Raw genomic sequence first — 21,542 nt, 5'->3', positions numbered from 1 at the left:
TGCTGGGAATCAAACCCAGGTCCTTTACAAGAGCAGCCAGTACTTTTAATCACAAAGCTATCTCTCTAGCCCCTTGCAAAATATTTTTTGAGGCACACAATTTTTTTCATTTTAATTATGTCCATATTACCTATTTTTTCCTTTTTCTCTTTTGAGACAGGGTCTTACTGCCTTGCCCCAGCTGGCTTCAAACTTACAATCCTCTTGCCACAGCTCAAGTGCCAACATTACAAAAACAACACCATCATCTAAGTTTTCTTTTATTGGCTGTGCTTTTGATGTCATAGTAAAGCCATGAAGGTTTTCACCTGGGTTTTCTTCTGCAGAAGGAAAGTGGAAAATCCCATTTGTGCAGCATCCTGAAGGCTAAGTAAGGTTTTGTAGGCAAAGATGATTTGTGATGGAGACATAGCTGGGTAGCTAGGGAGCCTGTGAGTAGGCAGGACTGATCCCAGAGTGAGTCTATGAAGAGAAGAGAAAGGAGGTGGCACAGGGTGCAAGAAATGTGGGTCATTCCAATCTCACGGGCAATGGGGATTCAAAGCGTTTTTAAAGAGACAAGTGACTTTTAAAAGTCAGAATTTTGTCAGGAGGCTGAAGGATTACTGTAAGTTTGAGGCCATCCTGAGCTACAAAGTGAGAACTATTTTTTTTTTTTTTGGCCTTTTTGACACAGGGTCTCCATGTAGCTCTAGCTGGCCTGGAAAGCTCACTATGTAGACCAGGCTGGCCTCCATCTCACAGAGATCCACCTGCCTCTGCCCCCTGAGTGCAGGGATTAAAGGCGTGCACCTGGCTTCTGTCTTATAAACATTTTGGTAAGTTCAGTCAACTCTCATTTTGGTCTATAGCTGGTAAGGCTAGATGTAGGAGACAAATCTCAAATAAGGCCATTATGTTCACTGGGCACCCTAGAGTAAGTCACTGGGTCTCTTTGGGCTCTAGGCTCTACTGGTGTGGGTAATAGGGAAGGGACGGGGGTGGTGGTGGTGGTGACACAGCTGTTCTTGCTCCTTGGAGCTGTATCCTTGAGGGGTAGAGAAAGCAGAACTTGGGGTGGAGCCAAGGCACACAGAAGGCTTTCTAGGGCATGCCACAAAGTGAGGACATTTCTAGGCACAGCCTGAGCTAGGAGCACGGGCTTCTGGTTCCTTGCTGGTGGCTGTCCCAGCAGTTTTTAGCCACCCTGCCTTCTGGCTGGATTGGTAAGCATAGCAGATGAAGACTGCCGAGGCTCTGCAGGCTCTGGGGCTGAGGTGCCCCCAAGGCATTGCTAGGAAGCCTCTGTGAGTCCAGCCAGCCTGTTACTCTGCTCTCATAGGCACCAGGGCCCACCCAAGTACTGGCAATGTGTTTCCTACTCTCACTGCTTCTCCTGGCCTCAGTCTTCCCCTCAGGTAAGTTGCACAGGGCTAGAGCCTCTCACAGGGTCTGGCCTCTAGGGGCCCAGTGCAGCAGACTGGACTCTGCCTAGGTCAGATTTAGCTTCCAGTATATGCTGTATCCCTGGGGTACTGGCTGGGGAGCACTGTGGAAAGAGGGCAGGGTCGGGGCCTGTTTGAGGCAGGTGACAGGGCTCTGCAGTACCCCTGGGCCTATATCACCCTCTTCTGTGTCTCTCTCCCACCCTCCTCCAGGCCAGACCTCATGGGGTGTCTCTAGTCCCAAGGATGTGCAGGGTTTGAAGGGGTCTTGCCTGCTTATCCCCTGCATATTCAGCTTCCCGGCGGATGTAAAGGTGCCAGATGGCATCACAGCCATCTGGTACTATGACTACTCAGACAAGAGGCAGGTAGTGAGCCACTCAGGGAACCCCACACTGGTGGAGGAGCGCTTCCGAGGCCGAGCCGAGCTACTAGGGAACATGGATCACAGAGTGTGCAACTTGCTGCTGAAGGACCTGCAGCCCGAGGACTCCGGCACCTACAACTTCCGCTTTGAGATCAGTGAGGGCAATCGCTGGTCAGATATCAAAGGCACCTTGGTCACTGTGACAGGTGAGGAGCCTGTGGCCTAGCCACTATCTGGCAGGGACTCCCAGACTCACAGCCACATTCTTTGGTCTGGACCTCGCCCAGGCCCTCAGCCTCAGCCCAGCCCTGGTTTCCTCTGTAGTGGGGAGGGGGTTCCCCTAAAAATTCTCCCTTCCTTGAAGCCTCCCTGACCCTTTGGTTGGGGTTTTCAGGGCAAGAGGGATCAGGCAGGGTGAAGACCAGTCCTGAGAACTGCTGTCTTTGTTTTCAGAGACGCCCAATGCTCCCACTATCACTGCCCCAGAGGAGCTGCTTGAGGGCACGGAAGTGAAATTCAACTGCTCCACACCCTACCTGTGCCTGCAGGAACGCCTCACTCTGCAGTGGCAGGGCCAGGACCCCTCTCGCTCTGTCATCTCCAGCCTTCAGAAGCTCGAACCCACTGGCATCAGCCACCTAGAGACCCTTCACATGGCCCTGTCCTGGCAGGACCATGACCGGACACTGCGGTGCCAGCTCTCTGTGGCTGCCCACAGCAGTCAGAGAGAGGTCCACCTCCATGTGCAGCGTGAGTGTGTGGGCCACATGCTTGTCACTGAGCACCACTTCTGTCATTCCCCAACCAAAAGCAGTTGCTTTTTCAACCTCTGGAAACAGACCCGTTGTCCCTGTGGTAAAGCCACACTCAGAGCTGTAGGGCAGGGCAGGGCAGATGGAAGGACTGCTGAGCTCCAACAGCCAAGTTTAAAGTCTCTGTTCCATCTCTGCTGCCTTTGAATGGTCTGTTTTCGAGGGCTGGGCAGAGAATGGTAGACACAGAGGGAATAGGAGCTTCCTGGTAGCTTTGGGACTCAATGCCAAGAGCTCTGTGATCTAGCCCAGCTCTGGGGGACCCTGGGGAGGTGGCATTTACGCCTTTTCTGTCTGAGCCAAACATAGTTATGATGATCGGGTATCTTGAGGCCAAGCTAAGTGAAGGGAAAGCTGAGGTTTCTATTGGTGACTCATTTTCCCATCTCAGTAAGCCAGGTAGATATTCTAGAATAATCCCTGTATGTAGGCATCAGACAGCTGCCTACCATCTATTGGATGAGCAAGTGCTAAGCAAATCCCTTGCTTCCCAGAGCTTCTAGTTCCTTCTCTGGATAGTGGAGCTAGCCATGCACCATTCCTCACCCACAAGCTGACTGAACGTGAAAGGAGACAGAGAGAGAGAGAGAGAGAGAGAGAGAGAGAGAGAGAGAGAGAGAGAGAGAATGAGAATAGTATTGTTAGTCCATTGCTTATAAACTTAACTCTCCTGAAAGTTAATTTACTGCTGCCACCTTTGGCCTCCTGCCATAATAATTACTAATAGTCACTGCAAGCCACTAAGGCAAGCAGTGGGGTGCTCATGACCTTATCTATGTAACTCATCCCGAAGCAGAACACAGGCAGTGGACAGTGTTGAGACACAGAAAGCCATTAAGGGCAGGGTAAGTTGGATGCCAGGTCAAGTACTATATTCTCAGAGTCTCACTGGAGGAGGGAGGCAGGACTCCTTTGAGATGGGGAAGACAGAGGACACAGGGGATTGGTGTTTTCTCTGGGTGGTTTTACTTGGATCAGAGTTTAATAAAAAGTGTGCCACACCCTGTCATTCTCATGCATCTTATATGACATCCTATCATCCTTTGTAGATGCCCCCAAGGGTGTGGAACTCCTCCTCAGCCCTTCAGGACAGAACATTCTCCCTGGCGAGCTGGTCACGCTCATCTGCCAAGTGAACAGCAGCTACCCTGCCGTCAGTTCCGTGCACTGGATCAAGGATGGGGTACACCTCAAAGCTGCTGGCCGTGTGCTGCAGCTGTCCCAGGCAACTTGGAATGACTCTGGGGTCTACACCTGCCAAGCAAAGAATAGTGTGGGCTCTCTGGCGTCACCCCCAGTCAGCCTCCATGTTTTTAGTGAGTTCTGGATGAGGCTAGATCTAGCCAGAGGGCTGAGGGGAGCTAGGCCATGGAGGTACCAGAGGTTGGCACAGACTCATGACAGGACCTCCTTGCAGGGATATTGGGAGGACTCTGGGAAATGGCACAAAGAGAAGTAACACTGCCTCTAGGAGACTCCTGCTCAGGGGGTAGAGTGCAAAGCAATCAGTAGAGAAAGAAGCTGTCTGACTGTCACACTCTGAGGGTGTGTCCTATGCTATCCTTGTAGTGGCTGAGGTCAAGGTGAGCCCAGCAGGCCCCATCCTGGAGAACCAGACAGTGACACTGACCTGCAACACTCCCAAAGAGGCACCCAGGGAGCTCCGTTACAGCTGGTACAAGAACCACATCCTGCTGGAGGATGTCCACACCCCCACCTTGTACCTGCCTATGGCCACAAGGGCTGACACCGGCTTTTATTTCTGTGAGGTGCAGAACACCCAGGGCAGTGAGCGCTCTGGCCCAGTCAGTGTGGTGGTCAGACGTAAGTAGCCTTTCTGGGGGACAGGGGACATTGCCAGAGCAGGGCCACAAGGGTGGAGTCCCTGCAGGAAGGTTGGGGCTTCAAGGTCTCTTGACCTAGATATGGGCTGTGTAGCCAGGTGGAGCTGAATGTGTGCCCAGTTCTGCTCTCCTGCACAAGGCTGGTCCCTGCCTCAGTTTCCTCCTACTTTTAGAAATGTTTTATTTGGAAATCAAACTTATGAAAAGTTGTAGGAATAGTACAAGGGATTATCATATAGCTATAGGCTAGTTCTTTGCTTATGAACATCTTGGTTCATTTGCTTTATCCTTTCTCTCCACGTTCACATGGGGATATACACATATATGCACACAAGTGCACACTCAGACACATGTGCATATATGTATACATCCTTACTGTATGTCAACACGTATGTATACATATACATCTGTATACATGTACATTTATAACTTTTATTCCTTCCTACAAATGTGTTGCGACTTGCAATGGTACTGCACCCCAGTAAACTTTTGGCACACTTTTAATTCCAGCTCTCAGGAAGCAGAGGCAGGTGAATCTCTGTGAGTTTGAGACCAGTCTAGTCTACATATTGAGTTCTATGTCAGCCAGTTTTGACAGTGAGACCTTGTCAAAAAAGAAAAAAATCAAAGTTGAAAAGTATCCAGTAGTCCTAATGTATCCAGTAATCCTAATGTCCACAGTAGCTTAGCTAAGTTCACCCTAAACATGCGTGCTTAGCACACTCACACATTAGCCTACCTTTGGGCCAAGGCAGGTAACATATGGCAATTTCATAATTAAGTGCCAAATAGCTCATGCGTTCATTGAATGCCTGTATCCACAACCCACTGGGCAATGCAGCACACTGGAGGACTGGTAGCTTGCTGACTACCCAGCAGCATGAGAGAGGTTCATACTGTAACTCGCTAACCTAGGTAAAGATCAAAGTACAGTTTCTACTGACTGATTGTATATGAATTTCACACTTTGGTAAAGGCAGAAATCCTAAATGGAACCATCAGAAGCTGAAGATTATATTTACGTTCCTGGTGTTGCAAGTGTGATGGCTTTTTATTTCTTGCCTTGTCAGTGTGCATTTTGCAAGATCAGCCCATACACAGCCCCACACAAAGATCACACCAGGAAATGTGGTATTAATTCCAAACTATTAATAATTCATAGTCCATATACAAATTTTAGCAATTAACTCCAAAATATCATCTTTTTGTTTGCTTCTTTTCAGAGAGGACCTCAATAAGTAGCTCTGGCTAGCTTAGAACTCCCTATATAGCCCAGGCTAGCCACTGTGATAATCCTCCTGCTTCTGCCTCCTGAGTATTGGGCTTACAGGCATGCATCACCTTGTCTATATCTCTGGGACAGTCCTCAGTCCTTCCCTGTCTTTCCTCAGCAGCTGCCCCTCAGTTTGCATTTGCCTGAGATGATGTTCTTATATTGGAAGGCAGCAGGTATGATACCGTGCCTGCCTCAGAGCATCTCATTAGGAGGCATTTGGTGTTGGTTTGTCCCATGCTGCCAATGGTCCCTTTAATCACTTGGCAAAAGTGCTGCCCTCTACCTGGACTCTTCCAGTTTATTCATCTTTAAAATGATGTCTTATCCAGGTATGGTGGGCATACCTGTAATCCCAGCACTTGGGAGGCTGAGGCAGGAGGATCACCAGTTTGGGAGCAGCCTGGGCTACAAAGTGAGACCCTAATTCAGGGCCCTGATCTCCACTTACAGTGTGGCTATGAGGAATGACTAGGCTAACAGAAAGGTTTGCCAATCCAGGGGGTAAAGTGTACTCAGCAGGTGCTTAGGGGCATCTGGACTCACCCTGTTCCAGGGCACTCTGGGGCAAAGGGATGCACAGGCTAATTTACAGGGGATCCAGGAAATGCCCTGTCTAAGGATGATAGGCCACTTCTGATCCTCACACAGACCCACCCCTCCTCCCGGACCTGACTGCCTTCCTGGAGACACAGGCTGGGCTCGTGGGCATCCTCCACTGCTCTGTGATCAGTGAGCCCCTGGCCACATTGGTGCTATCCCATGGGGGCCTCACACTAGCCTCCAGCTCTGAGAAGAACGACTCCAGCCCTCGCTTCAGAGTTTTCTCCACTCCCAACTCCCTGCGCCTAGAGATCCGTGACTTGCAACCAACTGACAGTGGAGAGTACACTTGCTCAGCCACCAACTTCCTTGGAAATGCAACCTCCAACCTTCACTTCTCTGCCCGTGGTAATAAGGGCATGGCCTATGGGGGAATGGTAGGGGGACTTCAAGGAGGAGGCCTCTTCTTTCCAGAGTCTTGAGGGTCTGTCTAGGTCACACAGAAGACCCCCAGGTCACTCCAACCATAGAGATTCTTGGAAGAGAAGGCAAAAAGGGAAATTTCGTCGATCACATGATTTTTCTGCACCCTGAACTTCCTTTATTTTTTATTTCTTAAGCTTTTGGGGGCAGGCTCTTCGCTAGGTGTTAGATGTGGGAGGCAAGATAGAGCGATAGGGTATTTCCTCTATTGGTGAAATTCTCTCTTCCTTCCAAGGCTACTCAATCAAGCTAGGTTTTCTGTCTGTTTTTTTCCCTCACCATGCCTGGTTTATGCAGTGCTGGGGATTAAACCTTAGGCATTATACATTCAAGGCAAGCACTCTACCAGCTGAGTTATATCCCCAACCCTCAAGCCAGGTTTTGACACAAGGCTGCCTCTGTGATACCTGGGCTATAGAGTATCTGAATTGGCATTCAAGGCCAAATTCTTTTCGTATACCACAAACCTCAGATAGGCATGTGGGGAGAGGAGAAAGCTAGAGAGCTCCTGTAGCAGGAATGGGTCAGGATCCTCACAGGTGCCCCAGGCCTACTCTCTGCCCCTCTTCCAGTGGCCCGACTCCTCATCAGCCCTTCAGCCAAGGTTGTAGAAGGGCAAGCAGTGACTCTGAGCTGCAGGAGTGGCCTGACCCCAGCACCTGACATTCATTTCTTCTGGTACCTGAATGGTGGTCTGCTTCTTGATGGATCTAGCAGCAGCCTCCTGCTTCCTGCGGCCTCCAGCACGGACGCAGGCTCATACTACTGCAGAGCACAGGCAGGCTCCAGCACCAGTGGCCCCTCCCTGCCTGCCATCCTCACTGTACTCTGTGAGTACCACTGTGGGAAGTCAACCCATTGGGACCACCAGGCACTCAATTTCCTCCTTATCCTCCTGACCCTTTCCTGCCCCAGGATCCACATCAGAGGATGATCATAGGCCTGGCTACCACAGACCTCTCCACTTAGGGTAGAAGGTGGGGGAATGAAGCAGGGTCTCTTTTAGGACTCCCTGCATCCTGCCCTCCAGTCCCAGTCTTTGTTGCTAGCTGTTCCCTGGCTCCAGACCCCAGCTTGTCCTGCCAGGTGCCTCCCAGATGCCATACTCCTACCTGTGTGCACATACCCCACAAGCTGACTGCCTCAAGGGTGTTGCTCCATGTTAGCCCAAGGAGCTGAGTGATACAGGGGCCACATTACACCCAGAAGGCCTCTCCAGGTATGGTCAGGGGTTTTCTGGTGCTTGAGTGGTAGCACGTGGGGGTCTTGATTGCCGACTCTCTTTTGGCCATGTGTTTTGAGAAATCTCTAGAAAAGGACTTTTTTTTTCTTTGACAAAGTCTTCCTGCAGCCCTAGCTGGCCTAGAACTCACTATGTAGTCCAGGCTGACCGCTATCTCTCAGAGATCTGCCTCTGCCTCCCAAGTGCTGGGATTAAAAGCATGGCTGAGAGGGACCATTTTATAGCACTTACCTAGCATGTGCAAGGCCCTAGGTTCAGTCTTTAGGAATGCTTACTTTTCTTGTTGCTGTGATAAAAACCACATAAGGAAGGAAAGGTCTGTTTTAGCTCACAACTTGAGGGTGCAATCCATTAAGGTGATAGGACTGGGGGGCAGCTGGCCACACTGCAGTCAGGAAGCAGAAAGATGAACTCTGGTGCTCAGTTCACTCTCGCCTTTTTGTTAGTATGAGACCTTAGCCCATGGAATGGTGCCACTCACATTTAGGGAGGATCTTCCCACCTCAATTAATGTAATCTAGAAATTCCCACGCAGACATGCAGATTTGTGTGCTAGATGATTCTAGATGCTGTCAAATTGATAATATTAACCATCAAAATGAAAAAAAAAAGAGTCCATTTTAGGTATTATCTAGTATGGCAGGAGCTGGGTTGGAAAACAGGAGGGATGAACTTTGAGGCAAGGCTTGGTGACAAGGGTGGATGCAGAGGGGGACTCTCAGGGACTTCTGGGAGGGTTCTTTGCTTTAGGGGCAGAAAAGGCATGCAAGATGGCTGACAGTCTGATGACACATTGGTCCCAGCTGGAAAACACCTCTCCTCAGAGGACTCAGCTCAGCACCAGGGCACAACTTTGCATGAGGAGCATGAGTGAATACCACCTGGCTGTCTTTATGCTGTGCCCAACCTACACACAGCTTTTTGTGGCTGCTCAATGTGTCTCGGAGTCTAGCTAGGCTGGACTAGCCTGAGGCCTTGGCAGTGACCATGAGATGAGTGTCCATGCTCTTCCTCCCCACAGATGCCCCACGCCAGCCCACATTCACTGCCCGGCTGGATGCCTCTGGAGTGGGGGCTGGATGGCGAGGCCTCCTCTTGTGCCAAGTAGACAGTGATCCCCCAGCACAGCTACGGCTGCTTCACAAGGGCCACGTTGTGGCTACTTCTGTGCCAGCAAGGGATGGCTGTAGCACCTGTGGGAGTTGCTCCCAGCGCACTAAGGTCAGCAAAGCCTCCAACCTGCTTCGTGTGGAGATCCAGAATCCAGTGCTGGAGGACGAGGGCATGTACCAGTGTGAGGCCAGCAATGCACTGGGCAACTCCTCTGCCTCAGCCATATTTAATGCTAAGGGTGAGGAGTGGAGGGAGGGGTGGATGGGGGCTGCAGTCTGAGTTCAGACTACCCTTACTTTGAGCAAACTGACTTGGGGGGAGGCACCAATGTCAGCATTGGGAGGAGGCAGAGGGAGCCTCACTGCCTCCCTCCCCCCAAATTGAGGGAGAGGGAACAACCTGGGGGACTTTGAGGCTCATCTCTAAAAGAAAACACAGTGGGGGCCACCTTGCCTTCTATCCCTCTCCATGTCCCTCTCTGCAGCTGCGTCCTGAGAACTTCTTTGCTTTTCTCTCTGTTGTGGGGTACCCCAGGGGCCTTCCCTGCCCAAGGCTGGAGGCTGGAGCCTGGGCCAGGGCGGATCTGGGGTAGTTAGAGAGAGGCTTGTCTCCAGTCAGCTCCTGCTGCCTCCTCTCCAGCCACTGTCCTGGTCATCACACCGTCAAACATGTTGCACGAGGGCACAGAGGCCATCCTAACTTGCAACGTGAGCCGGGAAGCTACTGGCTCTGCCAACTTCTCCTGGTTCCGGAATGGAGTGCTGTGGACTCAAGGCCCATTGGAGACTGTAAGACTGCAACCTGTGGCCAGGACTGATGCTGCCCTCTATGCCTGCCGCCTCCTCAGTGAGGCTGGGACCCAGCTCTCAGCTCCTGTGGTCCTGAGTGTGCTATGTGAGTGACAGACAGGGACAGTACAGCCTTCAGGGCAGCAGGACCTGGGGGAACAGACAGGTCTGGAGGGTGGAGGGGCTTGGAGCACGGGTGGGGCTGGAATACAGAGGAGCCTGGAGGGTGGAGGGACCCGGGGTCACAGGGTTGGAGCTGGGGGCCTGGGGAGGCAAATACCAGTCTGGCATGGCAGATGGGCCTATGGAATGTGTACAAGAGGAGAAGATACAGTGTGTCAGGTAGACTATAGTGAGTTGAGTGAGAGCAGCTTGAGTATTCCACCCCATTCTGGTTTGTGCAGATGCCCCAGACCCTCCAAAGCTGTCAGCCCTCCTGGATGTGGCCCAGGGTCACATGGCTGTGTTTATCTGCACTGTGGACAGTCGTCCCCTGGCTCGCCTGTCCCTATTCCATGGGGAGCACCTCCTGGCCACCAGCCTGGAACCCCATCGCCCATCCCATGACAGAATCCAGGCCAAGGTCACAGCCAACTCCCTGCAGCTAGAGATCCGAGAACTGGGCCTTGAGGACTCTGGAAGCTATCGCTGTGAGGCCACAAATGTTCTTGGATCAGCCAACACCTCACTCTTCTTCCAGGTCCGAGGTAAGTGCTGGTCTTCCAACAATAGAGTGGACCCTGAGACTTGGGGTGCTCTGGTTGGACTTTGCATTGTGTGCTATAAATTTTGTCCAGAAGCTTTGGTTAGGGCACAGTTTGTAGCCAGCCTATACCATTTTCCACATGTAGTTACTGCAGCAGCCATTAGGAGGTTCTGACAACTGTGCAAGGTGGCTTACTGGGTTAGAGCCTGTTCCCCCTCCCTCCCTCCCTCCCTCCCTCCCTTCCTTCCTTCCTTCCTTCCTCCTTCCTTCTTCCTTCCTTTTATATTCATATATATTCTCTATAAAAATTCTCCCAAAGCACCATTGCGGAAGAGGGAGTGGAAAGATCATAAGAGGCAGGGAAGAGGGGGAAGACCATATGGAAACAGTCCTACGAGCTCCTGGGAACCTCCTCGTATGATTCTATGGCAATGGTGTCAGCATACACAAGTTCCATGCAAACTCAGGCAGACAAAAACCCTTCACAGAACTGGGCAAATGAATAGTATACCCCAATATTAGCTGTAAAAACATTGATTACTGCTAGGTGAGGAAGAGATGATCTTCCTAAAACAAGAGTCTAGATAGGCTGACTAGACCTCGGTGGATGGACTTTCACTGGTAATAGTCTGGGGACACAGACTTGACACATTGGGCCTTAACACAAATGACAGAGTATATGGGTTCCAGTGGGGGGCGGGGGGGCTATGAGAGTGTGCCAGTGGGGACAGGATTATAAAGATGATTAACATTGTTTGAGATATTCTGTATAAAATACACAAAAATTCAATAAAAACAAATTTAAAAAAATTCTCCCAAAGTAAGCTATCCATGGTGGCAAATGCCTGTAAGCCAAGCATTCAGGAAGCAGAGGTAAGGGGAAAGGGAGTTCAAAGTTAGCCTGGGCTTCATAGTGAGACTGTCCCAAAACACAAAAATCTTGGGGCTGGAGAGATTGCTCAGTGGTTAAGGGCACTGGTGGCTCTTGTAGAGGATATGCATTTGGTTCCCAGCACCCACATGGCGGCTAACAACTGTCCTTAACCTTAACTCCACTTCCAGAGGATTCAACACCCTCATCTGGCCCCCACAGACATTGCATGACAAGGGTGCATTTATATATATGCAAGCAAAACACTCATACACATAAAATTAAAATAAAAAAAACAAAAAACAGAAACCTAAACTCCAGGTGGTAAGCAACATGGGCCAGAACAAAGTGGGTTCAGGCTAGGAGCAGAGTGGGAACATGAGAGGCAGAGACATTGACCTGAGGGGGGCCCTGGAGGAAGCTGTGCTCCTGGACATAGGATTGGGCCTTTGTACTCTTCTGGAGACACAAACAGCAGCAAACTTTGGGAGGAATGGTGGCAAACCCTCATCTACCTTGTTTCTCCTTGCAGGAGCCTGGGTCCAGGTTTCACCATCACCAGAGCTCCAGGAGGGCCAGGCTGTGGTCTTGAGTTGCCAGCTGCCCACTGGGGTCCCTGAAGGGACCTCATACCGCTGGTATAAGGATGGCCAGCCACTCCAGGAGTCAACCTCAGCCACATTCCACATTGCAGCCATAAGTCTGAGGCAAGCTGGTGCCTACCATTGCCAAGCACAGGCTCCAGCCACAGCCACTGCCAGCCTGGCTGCCCCTGTCAGCCTCCATGTGTCCTGTAAGGGTGTTTCTCATTCCTGTGGGGAAGGGGAGGTGTTCTACAACAGAGCCCTGGATGAGGGACCTGCCCCTGGCCATGTCCTGACTATTCCTCACCTGGTGTAGACACCCCACGCCAGGCCGCACTCACCACCTTGCTGGACACAGGCCCTGGGCGACTAGGCCTCCTGGTGTGCAGTGTGCACAGTGATCCTCCAGCCCAGCTGCAGCTATTTCACCAGGACCGCCTTGTGGCCTCTACCCTACAAAATGTGGAGGAACTGGCAAGCAGCAATCCCCGGCTGCATGTGACTGTGACTCCCAATACACTGCGCCTGGAGATCCACAACACAGAGCTGGAGGATGATGGTGTCTATACTTGTGAGGCCACCAACACCCTGGGCCAGGCCTCTGCCAAAGCTGACTTCGATGCCCAAGGTCAGTTTGGGTGGGTTTAACTCCTGGAAGAGAGGGAAAAAAGGCAGAAGGCTCTACAATCCTAAGAACTAAGGACAAGCCACAAATGCAGCCTAGTTAGGGATGTGGTCTCTGGACTTGGGTTACATGAAAGAGTCTTGTTTAAGCACTGGGTGCCCAGTGCATAAACTTAATCAGGAAAGGCACCTCACAGAGAAGCTATAGCCACACAGGGAAACCTTTTCATCCCATTCGTTAGGGAGGAGCTGAGGGCTGTCTAGGACTCTGCAGAACTCTCTACAGGACCCTGACCCCTAGTCTCAACCACCTTGACAGGGGGCTTCCTGGGGTTCTCAGAGCCAAAGGAGCTCCTCGGCAGCAGAGCTGACTGGCCTGCATAGAAACAATGACTTGCTCTATACCAGCTTCAAGATCCTCACTGGTGGCTTCTCTCTGTCCCCAGCTGTGAGTGTGCAGATATGGCCCAATGCCACTGTTCAGGAGGGACAGCAGGTGAACCTGACTTGCCTGGTGTGGAGCACCCACTTAGCCTCACTCAGCTACACATGGTACCAGGGTGGGCAGCAGCTCCTTGGTGCCCGTTCCATCTCCCTGCCCAATGTCACAGTCATGGATGCTACCTCCTACCGCTGTGGTGTGGGATTCCCTGGCCAAGAACCCTGTCTCTCCAGACCTGTCACCCTGGATGTCCTCTGTGAGTCTGGCTGGGTGTGGGTGGTGGTGAGAGGGGTGACGGGGCCCAGGAGTCATGGTATTGCAGACCCCTCAGGTATGTAGCCCAAGGACTCAAAGCTAACCGCAGTGAGACACTGGACAAGAGCTGGGGAAAATGAGGACAGGTCTTTTCTGGGCAAAGGAGAAGAACCCTAGACTGGGCAATGGGGAACCTTTCTGCCACTTGCAAACTGGCCTTCTCAAGGCTGCCTCTGAGCTCCATGTATACCTCCTGGATCTCTGCAGATGCTCCGCGCAGCCTGAGGCTGACTTACCTCTTGGAGAGTCAGGACAGGCAGCTGGCCATAGTACTGTGCACTGTGGACAGTCGCCCACCTGCCCAGCTGGCTCTCAGCCATGCTGGCCGCCTCCTAGCCTCCTCAACTGCAGCCTCTGTCCCTAACACCCTGCTCCTGAAGCTGCGAGACCCAAAGCCCAGTGATGAGGGGCTCTACAGTTGCTTTGCCCACAGCGCACTGGGCCAGGCTAACACATCCCTGGAACTTCACTTGGAAGGTGAAGCAGGGTCAGACCAAGGTCACAGGGGGAGGGAATCAACTTTTACATCTGGCCGGACCCAGCTGACCCTGCTGCCTTTGGTTCAGGTGTACGGGTGACGGTGGCTCCCTCAGCTACTGTACCCGAGGGGTCTCCTGTCACAGTGACCTGCAAGGACCCTGCCGTCCTTCCACCTGCCCTCTATGCCTGGTACCACAATGGCCATTGGATGCAGGAAGGGCCAGCTGCCTCACTCCAGTTCCTGGTGGCCACACAGGCTCATGCCGGTGCCTACTCTTGCCAAGTTCATGATGCTCAGGGCACACGCAGCTCCCAGCCTGCCACCCTGCAAATCCTTTGTGAGCAAGAGCTCCTTAGCTGGGGCTTCCCAGGGTGAGGGTGGCGGAGGGTGCTTCTGAAAGGCCCTGATTATGGTGGGTATGAGACAACAGAGGGTCTAGGAATGGGCATTTGGGGGAGGGGGGCATAGGTGCTGAAGAAAGAGACTGTCTAGCCCTCGGAGTCCTGTCTGAAGGGCTCTGCCCACAGATTCCTGAGAAGTTGTAAGTTTTAGGAAGGGGACATTTGTTCTGAAGTTTCAGCCTCACCAGCATCAGGCAGTTGGGCAAGGGCAGTTCAGGATGCCTCAGCAAAGCCCCCTATCTGTGTCCCACACCACCTCCAGATGCCCCTCGGGATGCTGTTCTATCCTCTTTCCGGGATTCAAGGACCAGGCTCATGATTGTGGTACAGTGCACCGTGGACAGTGAGCCACCCGCTGAGCTGGCACTGTCCCACAATGGCAAGGTGCTAGCCACCAGCCATGGGCTTCACCGCTCTACCTCGGGGATGGGCCATGTCCAGGTAGCCCGCAATGCCCTTCGGCTGCAGGTACAAGATATGACTACAGGTGATGGTGATGCCTATGTTTGCACAGCCCATAATGCATTGGGCTCAGTCAGTACCACTCAGCAGCTGTGGAGGGAGGATGGTGAGTAGAACAGGGGTGAGGAGGGGGCTAGGTTCTGGGGTTCCTGTGCTGTGGGGCTGGAGTCCATGGGAGGGGCTGCTGGCCTGAAGGAGTGTGACCAGCCCTGCCCAGAGTAGCCCAGTCTGCAGGAGGCATGGCTCCCAGTAGAGGGGTAGACCAGTCTTTGAGGATGATACAGCTCCACCACGGGAGATTCTCTGACAGGGTGTGAGGAGGAGTTGCAGTACCCCTAGGGGAGGGAGTGGGAGGAGACATATCCTAACCTCACAGAATCCTGCACTAGGGAAGCCTGAGGTGGGAGCAAGACACAGCCTTACCCTTGGGAAGCCCAGTCTAAGGGCAAGATGTAACATTACGTATCAGAGGACCTGCTCTGATGCAGGAGTCACAACCCTGTCATGGGAGTCTCTGTACAACTCAATTCATACCGTTCTTACAATCAGTCTAAGGAGAGACATAGTCCAACCTTGGAGGGTTTGGACCCCAACACAGACTGAGACTTCCCTACAGTGCACAGTTCTCTGACAATTTACACATCCTTGGACTGCAGGTGTGCGTGTGGTAGCTGAACCAGGCCTGGAAGTGCCAGAGGGTGCAGCCCTGAACCTAAGCTGCCACCTCCCCGTTGGCTCCAAGTCCACGGACAACTTTACTTTTATATGGTTCTGGAATAGTCGGCCACTACGTGCTGAGTCAGTGCCCACACTCTCTTTTACCCATGTGGCCCGGGCCCAGGCTGGGCTGTACCACTGCAGGGCTGAGCTCCCTGTTGGGATCACTACCTCTGCTCCCGTCATGCTCCGTGTTCTCTGTGAGTGTAACCCTACCTCTGCCCTGTCTCCCCACATATCATATGTTTACCTTTCCCTCTGCACAGCAAGGACTTCACAGGCATGGGACCCATTAGAATTCCAGCACTCCCAGCAGCTGCTTGTATGTTTATTTATACCTTAATTCCCCATCTTTGAAATGGAGGCTATATTAGTCCCCTTCTCTTGGGAAGAGTACAGGAGATAAAGCATCCCGAGTGCCTGGCACACAGTAGGCCATCATTGGCTTTGGTCTTCTCTATTCTTTGTTGGCTCACATGCTGTATCAATCAGCTACTTCTAGATAACAAGTGACCTCACAATTCTGTGGATTAGAAATTTGGGCAGGTCTCAGCTGGGCAGTTTTGCAGTTGTGGCTGTAATTGACCAGTGACTCCACTGACACTGGCCAGTCTAATGTGGCCTCATCTGCTGGCTGCAGTTGGACCAACTGTGCCCACCATACTGGCCTGGGCTTCTAACATGGTTGTGTTTTAGGAAGCAGAAGAGAAGCTGCAAGACATCTTGAGGTCTAACTCTAAAGCTCCACAATGCCACTTTTGTTGTTTTTAAGTGTGTGTGTGTGTGTGTGTGTGTGTGTGTGTGTGTGTGTGTGGTGTATAACTGTGCATGCATGCATATTTTTGTGCATGTGCATGTGGAGGCCAGAGGTCAATGTGTTTCTTTATCACTTTCCACCCCATCTTTTGAGAGAGGATCTCTCACTGAATCTGGAGCTCACCAATTCAGCAAGATTAGCTCCACCAAGCACCAGGGATCATCCTGTCTCTGCCTCCCCAGTGCTAAGATTAGAGGCATGTGCCACCATACCTGGCTTTTTGCATGAGTGCTGGGGATTGAACTCAGATCCTTGTGTTTGTGCAGCTAGCACCTTGCTGACTGAGCCACGTCCCCAAACTCGCAGTGTCACTTTTGGTTCAGGAGTGTGGAAAGAGGCCCCATTACTTCATGGAACTGCAGCAAAGTCACGTGGAGGGAGGGATTTGAAGTCAATTTCTGTGGTTATCACACTCTTCCTCTCCACAGACCCTCCCAAGACACCCATCATAACAGTGTTTGTGGAGCCTGAGGGTGGCCTCCAGGGCATCCTGGACTGTCGAGTGGACAGTGAGCCGCTGGCCAGCCTCACCCTCCACCTGGGCAGTCAACTGGTGGCCTCCAGCCAGCTCAAGGGTGCTCCCATCGAGCCCCACATTCACGTCTCTGCTTCCCCCAATGCCCTAAGAGTGGACATGGAGGAGCTCCAACCCAGCAACCAGGGGGAATACGTGTGTTCTGCCTCAAATGCCCTGGGCTCTGCCTCTGCTTCTGCTTACTTTGGGACCAGAGGTGAGGAAAGGATTTCCATCTCCTTGGCCAACCCTGTTCTTAGGTCCTAAGGCTACCTTCCCCACTCTCTTCTGCCACTATACAACTTGTCTGTCTAACCCAAATCTTGCATTGGGCTTTGGAGATGAAATAAAATCAGTTCCATATTAGTTGGGTTACCTTGAGAGTGCTGGGGGCCTGGAGCCCCTGAAGTCTCCTCAGCATTTCCCTTATGTTCTAGCCCTGCATCAGTTGCAACTGTTCCAGTGGCTGCTCTGGGTCCTGGGATTTCTGGCAGCCTTCCTGTTCCTGTTGCTGGGCCTGGGAGCCTGGCATGCCTGGAAGTAAGTTTGGGCTGGATTGGGCTGGATGGGGGCCTGAGCTACTTCATTCTATTCACCCTAGTCCTTCCAATGTCCCCAAATTCTTTGGAAGAAATTCTCTCCCAAGACCTCCAACTTCCTACTCTGCCCCTTCCAAAGTTGGGAGTCCCCTCCAGAGGCTCGGCAATTATCTTGCTACATGTAGCTCTCCTTCACTTGTCTCTAACCTGTGCTGAAGAAAGGGCTGGGGAGGAAAACAAGCAGGTATCCCATGCTGTGCAAGGCTTCCCTGCTATGTATAGTGGGCAACCTGGGCCAACGCCCTGGAGGGGGGAGCAGGAGGGTGGAACAGTTGGTAGGGAGTAATCCTCACTGAGTCCATGCTTGCCATGCAGAAAGAGGCGTTCTTATAGGCTGAATATGAATAAGAATTCAATGGAGATGTCCACTCAGAAGGACACCACACAGGTATCTGTTCAACATTTGCAGACATGTGGTTGTAACAGTGTCCAGCTGGCATCTAGACGCTATTTCTATTCACAGGACAGTGCTGGGACCAGGGGAGGTTAGGGGAGGAGTACGGGGAGCCCAGATTCCCCAGGGGGATAGGGAGAGCCATATTCTTATTGAGGCTCAGAGTAGCTATGTGTTTGCTGGGTGGGTGATTTAATGATACAAGGAGATTTTATCAAGACACATTTTCTGGTTCCTCTACCTTTGTTTTGAGGTTTTTCTTCCTCAAGTTGGAGCCTACCTGTCATAGGCAGGAGTGAAAGCCTGTTTCCCTTCCCATAGTGTAATCCCCTTCTGCAGATGACCCTACCTAGGACCATGGGTCAGTGCAGGCCTTCTGTGACCAGGGTTTTCTTTGTGGGAAGCTCCTTGCTCCTGATGCAGGCACACATGGGACCTCACCTGTGCCACAACTCTGAGCTGATCAACCTGCCTTCAAGAGGAGATGGTTGCTACTCTCTGATGACTCAGATACTGTGAAAGAGGTTCTGTCACCTCTGTACAAGCAGCACAGTGACATCTGATGTTCTGTGACCTGTCTTCTAAGCGTCTTGCTCCCAAGAAAAATGGGTGGCTAGCGTGGAGTGAAGCCCAATCTACCTAGGAGTATGCTGAGGCTCTGGGACCGAGTCGGCCATGTGACTCACTTCTCTTTGAATCCCTGTCCTCTGTCTCTTCCCTCTCCATTTCTTTTCTGAAGAGGCACTGCCCCTTTGCCTCTTTTTCCTCAAAGGCACTTTGGACTTTCTGGCTAGACTGGAAGAACATTTGGGTCCTCACTGACCTGCCAAGACATTCTGTATTAGGGGGCTGGAGAGATGCCTCAGTGGTTAAGAGCACTAGCTGCTCTTGCAGAGGACCCGGGTTTGGTTCCACATGAGCCAGCATCCACATGGTGGCTCACAACCATCTGTAACTCCAGTTCCAGGGAATCTAAAGCCTTCTGACCTCTGTGGGCACTGCTCGAATGGGTGCACACACATGCAGGTAACAGTCATATACATAAAATAAAAATAATAAATAAAAATTAAAAAATGAAAACAAAACAAACAAAAAACCAACACCAAACAAACAAAAAGTGAGGAGCAAACAGGGATGTTACCATCATCCTTGGTCCTGCTCTGGGGGCATACTTCCCCACAGCCAAGTAAGCAACTGCACACTTATGGCCACCCATGCTGCATGGTCTGTTAGAACAATTATCACCAGGAAGGAATGAAGTGCTCCTGGGAAATCAGGGATGGGGGAAGCCAGGTCAACAGTGGGTTGCTGACTCCTGCTGCAGCCTGGTAGCAAGTGATAGGAGGAGCAGAGGGACGAAGTTGAGCGCCTGGAGGGTAGTGGGGTTAGCAGAGAGGCTAGGAGGCTGGGAATGGACTGGAAGATGGGCGACTGTGTAGCTGACTCTCCGCTTTCACTTACTCTAGGCCCCTTTCTTCCTTTTTCCTTCCTTCTTTCCTCCCTTCCTCCCTCTTTCCTTCCTTTTTTATTTTAGTTTTTTGACGCAAGATCTCATGTAGCCCAGGCTGGCCTCAAACTCACTATGTAGCTGAGAATGGATGATCTTGAACTTCAAACCTCCTTAGATCCCTTTTTGTTTTGTCTCTGTCTGCCATGCTCTCCTTGGGAGCCTGTCAAACAATTCCTCCCAATAAACTTCCATCCTAGAGTTCCGTCCACTGGAGTCAGTTTCCTTCTTGCAACCAAAACCTTGGAGCAAAAATATAGAGTAAAATATTAGATACTAGTGGGTTTGTTCGCAGACTCCGTCTGAGTGAGTGGAAACCACACAAGGCTTTTCTCACACTGCTTAAATGACCAGTGTTTCATTTTGTCCCTCAAGGCTCTGATGATGGGCTGCTCACCAATAAGGACCAGCATAGTGCTTGGCACACGACAGGCTACATTTGTTTTTTTACTTTGTTGAGGTTGGAAAGTAGAAAACCTGCTCTAAATGAGAGGTCAGCAAACCAAGAGCAGCAAGATGTATGGGGCCTGTCTTGGGGAGACAGGGAGAGAGGACAACCACATCCTGAAAGGTGGCTGCTGGGGGGCGGGCATGTGACTTGGGAGTCCTCATTTGCTCTCATACTCCTCCAAGGGGGTATTGGAGAGTGCTCACAGGAGCTAGTTGCCCACCCCCAGGTCTGAAATAAACTTGTAATTGAAATGTAACATGTACATCATAAGAGTGTTAGCATAATGGCTTTTTCAAAAGTCAGCATATCTGGGCAATCAGATCAGGAAACAGAAATGTCAGGGCACCGGAGTTCCCAGTGACTATCTTGACTTCTTTTTTTAAAAAAAATATTTTATTTATTATTTTTATTTTATGTATATGAGTGCATTGCCTACATGTATGTGAGTGCACCTGTGTCGTGCACTCACATATATGCAAAAAAGTCCAAAGAGGGCTTTGGATTTCCCTGGAAGTGGAGTTAAGGTTGGTTCGTAGCCACCATGTGGGTGCTGGGAATCGAACCCAGGTCCTCTGCAAGAGCAGTCAGTGCTCTTAACTGCTGAGCCAACTCTCCAGCCCTGACTATCTTGACTTCTAATCCCAGAGATTTGATTTGCCGGTGTTTAAGCTTTACAAAAATGGTATCATACTTTATATGTGACAGCTTTCTGAAATAGTTTGCTAATATCTATTAAGGATAAAATACTCTTCCTATGACCGTGGTATTCTACCCCTGAGTATTTACTCAGGAAAAACAAGTGCTTATGTCACCATGAGATTTGTATTAAAATGTTTATAACAATGCCATTCATCATAGCCAGGAACTGGAAATAACAAATGCACAGCAGCAATAGCATGGTTAAATAGACTGTACTGTGTCTACACAACATAGAGAATAAACTGTTCCTGCAGAAAGTGTTAGGATGATGTCCTCAAATGGCAAGTTCAGTGATGGGAGCCAGATGCTAAGAGCACAGACTGCATGGAGTAGTTTTTTCTTATCCCTGTATCAAAATATCTGAGGAAAGCAACATAAGTGTGCTGGCTAATCCTGGGTGTCAGTTTGACTGGGTCTGGGAATAGCTAGAATGAGAGACTCCTTCTTGGTTGGGTCATTTAAAGCTGGAAGATCCACCCTAAATGTGGGCGTTACCTTCCGATGGCACCTGGAATAAAAGGCCATGGCTGGAAGGAGTTCTTGCTTTGTTGCTCCTTGTCTTCTCTCCCATTGGTGAGTTCGTCTTGCCTCTGTGACTTACTTCTTCACATTCCAACATAGACTGAAGACTAGCAGATCTCCCAGAACCTATCAAGCCTTCAGTGCCAGATTGGGACTACTGACACATCCAGCCTCATGAACTGAGCAACTACTGGATTCTCTGCCTCTCCACTGTAGTGCAGACGTTGTTGGACTACTTAGACTTTATCCTGTAAGCCAATCTAATAAATCCATATATATATTCATTTCATCAGTTCTGCCTCTTTAGAGAACCCCGACTAATGTAGGAAGGACTTACTTGGCTCCCAGTTTGGAGGTACAGTCTTGTCGTGGTATGGATGTGTGGAAACAAAAGTGGATGGAGCTGTGGGAGCAGGAGCAGGAGGCAGCTGGTCGTGCTGTATTCAGTCAGGAAGCAGAGAGAGATGAATGCTAGTTCTCAGTTCACTTTCCCTTTTCCTCTTTTTTTCTGTCTTTTAAAAAATTTTTATTTTTATTATTAGTTTT

General features: G+C 50.9%; 1 protein-coding gene across 4 annotated transcripts; it reads left to right on the top strand.

The window, feature by feature from the left end:
• Positions 1-1,121: 1,121 nt before the first annotated feature.
• Positions 1,122-21,285, top strand: Siglec1 (sialic acid binding Ig like lectin 1). Of its 4 annotated transcripts, XM_029568927.1 has the most exons (22): positions 1,122-1,205; positions 1,322-1,397; positions 1,638-1,997; positions 2,245-2,541; positions 3,653-3,919; positions 4,173-4,427; positions 6,372-6,671; positions 7,319-7,576; positions 9,011-9,340; positions 9,742-9,996; positions 10,295-10,597; positions 12,000-12,260; positions 12,368-12,679; positions 13,122-13,373; positions 13,640-13,909; positions 13,999-14,250; positions 14,577-14,882; positions 15,433-15,693; positions 16,739-17,041; positions 17,262-17,364; positions 17,739-17,811; positions 18,222-18,731. In XM_029568927.1, exons 2-22 carry the CDS (start codon positions 1,349-1,351, stop codon positions 18,273-18,275), a joined length of 5,121 nt encoding a protein of 1,706 aa, XP_029424787.1. In that variant the 5' UTR covers positions 1,122-1,205; positions 1,322-1,348; the 3' UTR covers positions 18,276-18,731. The 4 variants fall into 4 exon arrangements, with proteins under 4 accessions (XP_029424787.1, XP_017656419.1, XP_017656418.1 ...); XM_017800930.2 differs by lacking the exon at positions 18,222-18,731 and adding an exon at positions 21,096-21,131 and having other exon boundaries at positions 1,128-1,397; XM_017800929.2 differs by having other exon boundaries at positions 1,128-1,397.
• Positions 21,286-21,542: the final 257 nt, after the last annotated feature.

Source organism: Nannospalax galili, unplaced genomic scaffold (genome assembly GCF_000622305.1).
Source record: "Nannospalax galili isolate Female #2095 unplaced genomic scaffold, S.galili_v1.0 scaffold282, whole genome shotgun sequence".
In the NCBI taxonomy this organism is placed as follows: Eukaryota; Metazoa; Chordata; class Mammalia; order Rodentia; family Spalacidae; genus Nannospalax; species Nannospalax galili.
This window is presented reverse-complemented; position numbering and strand designations above follow the sequence as displayed.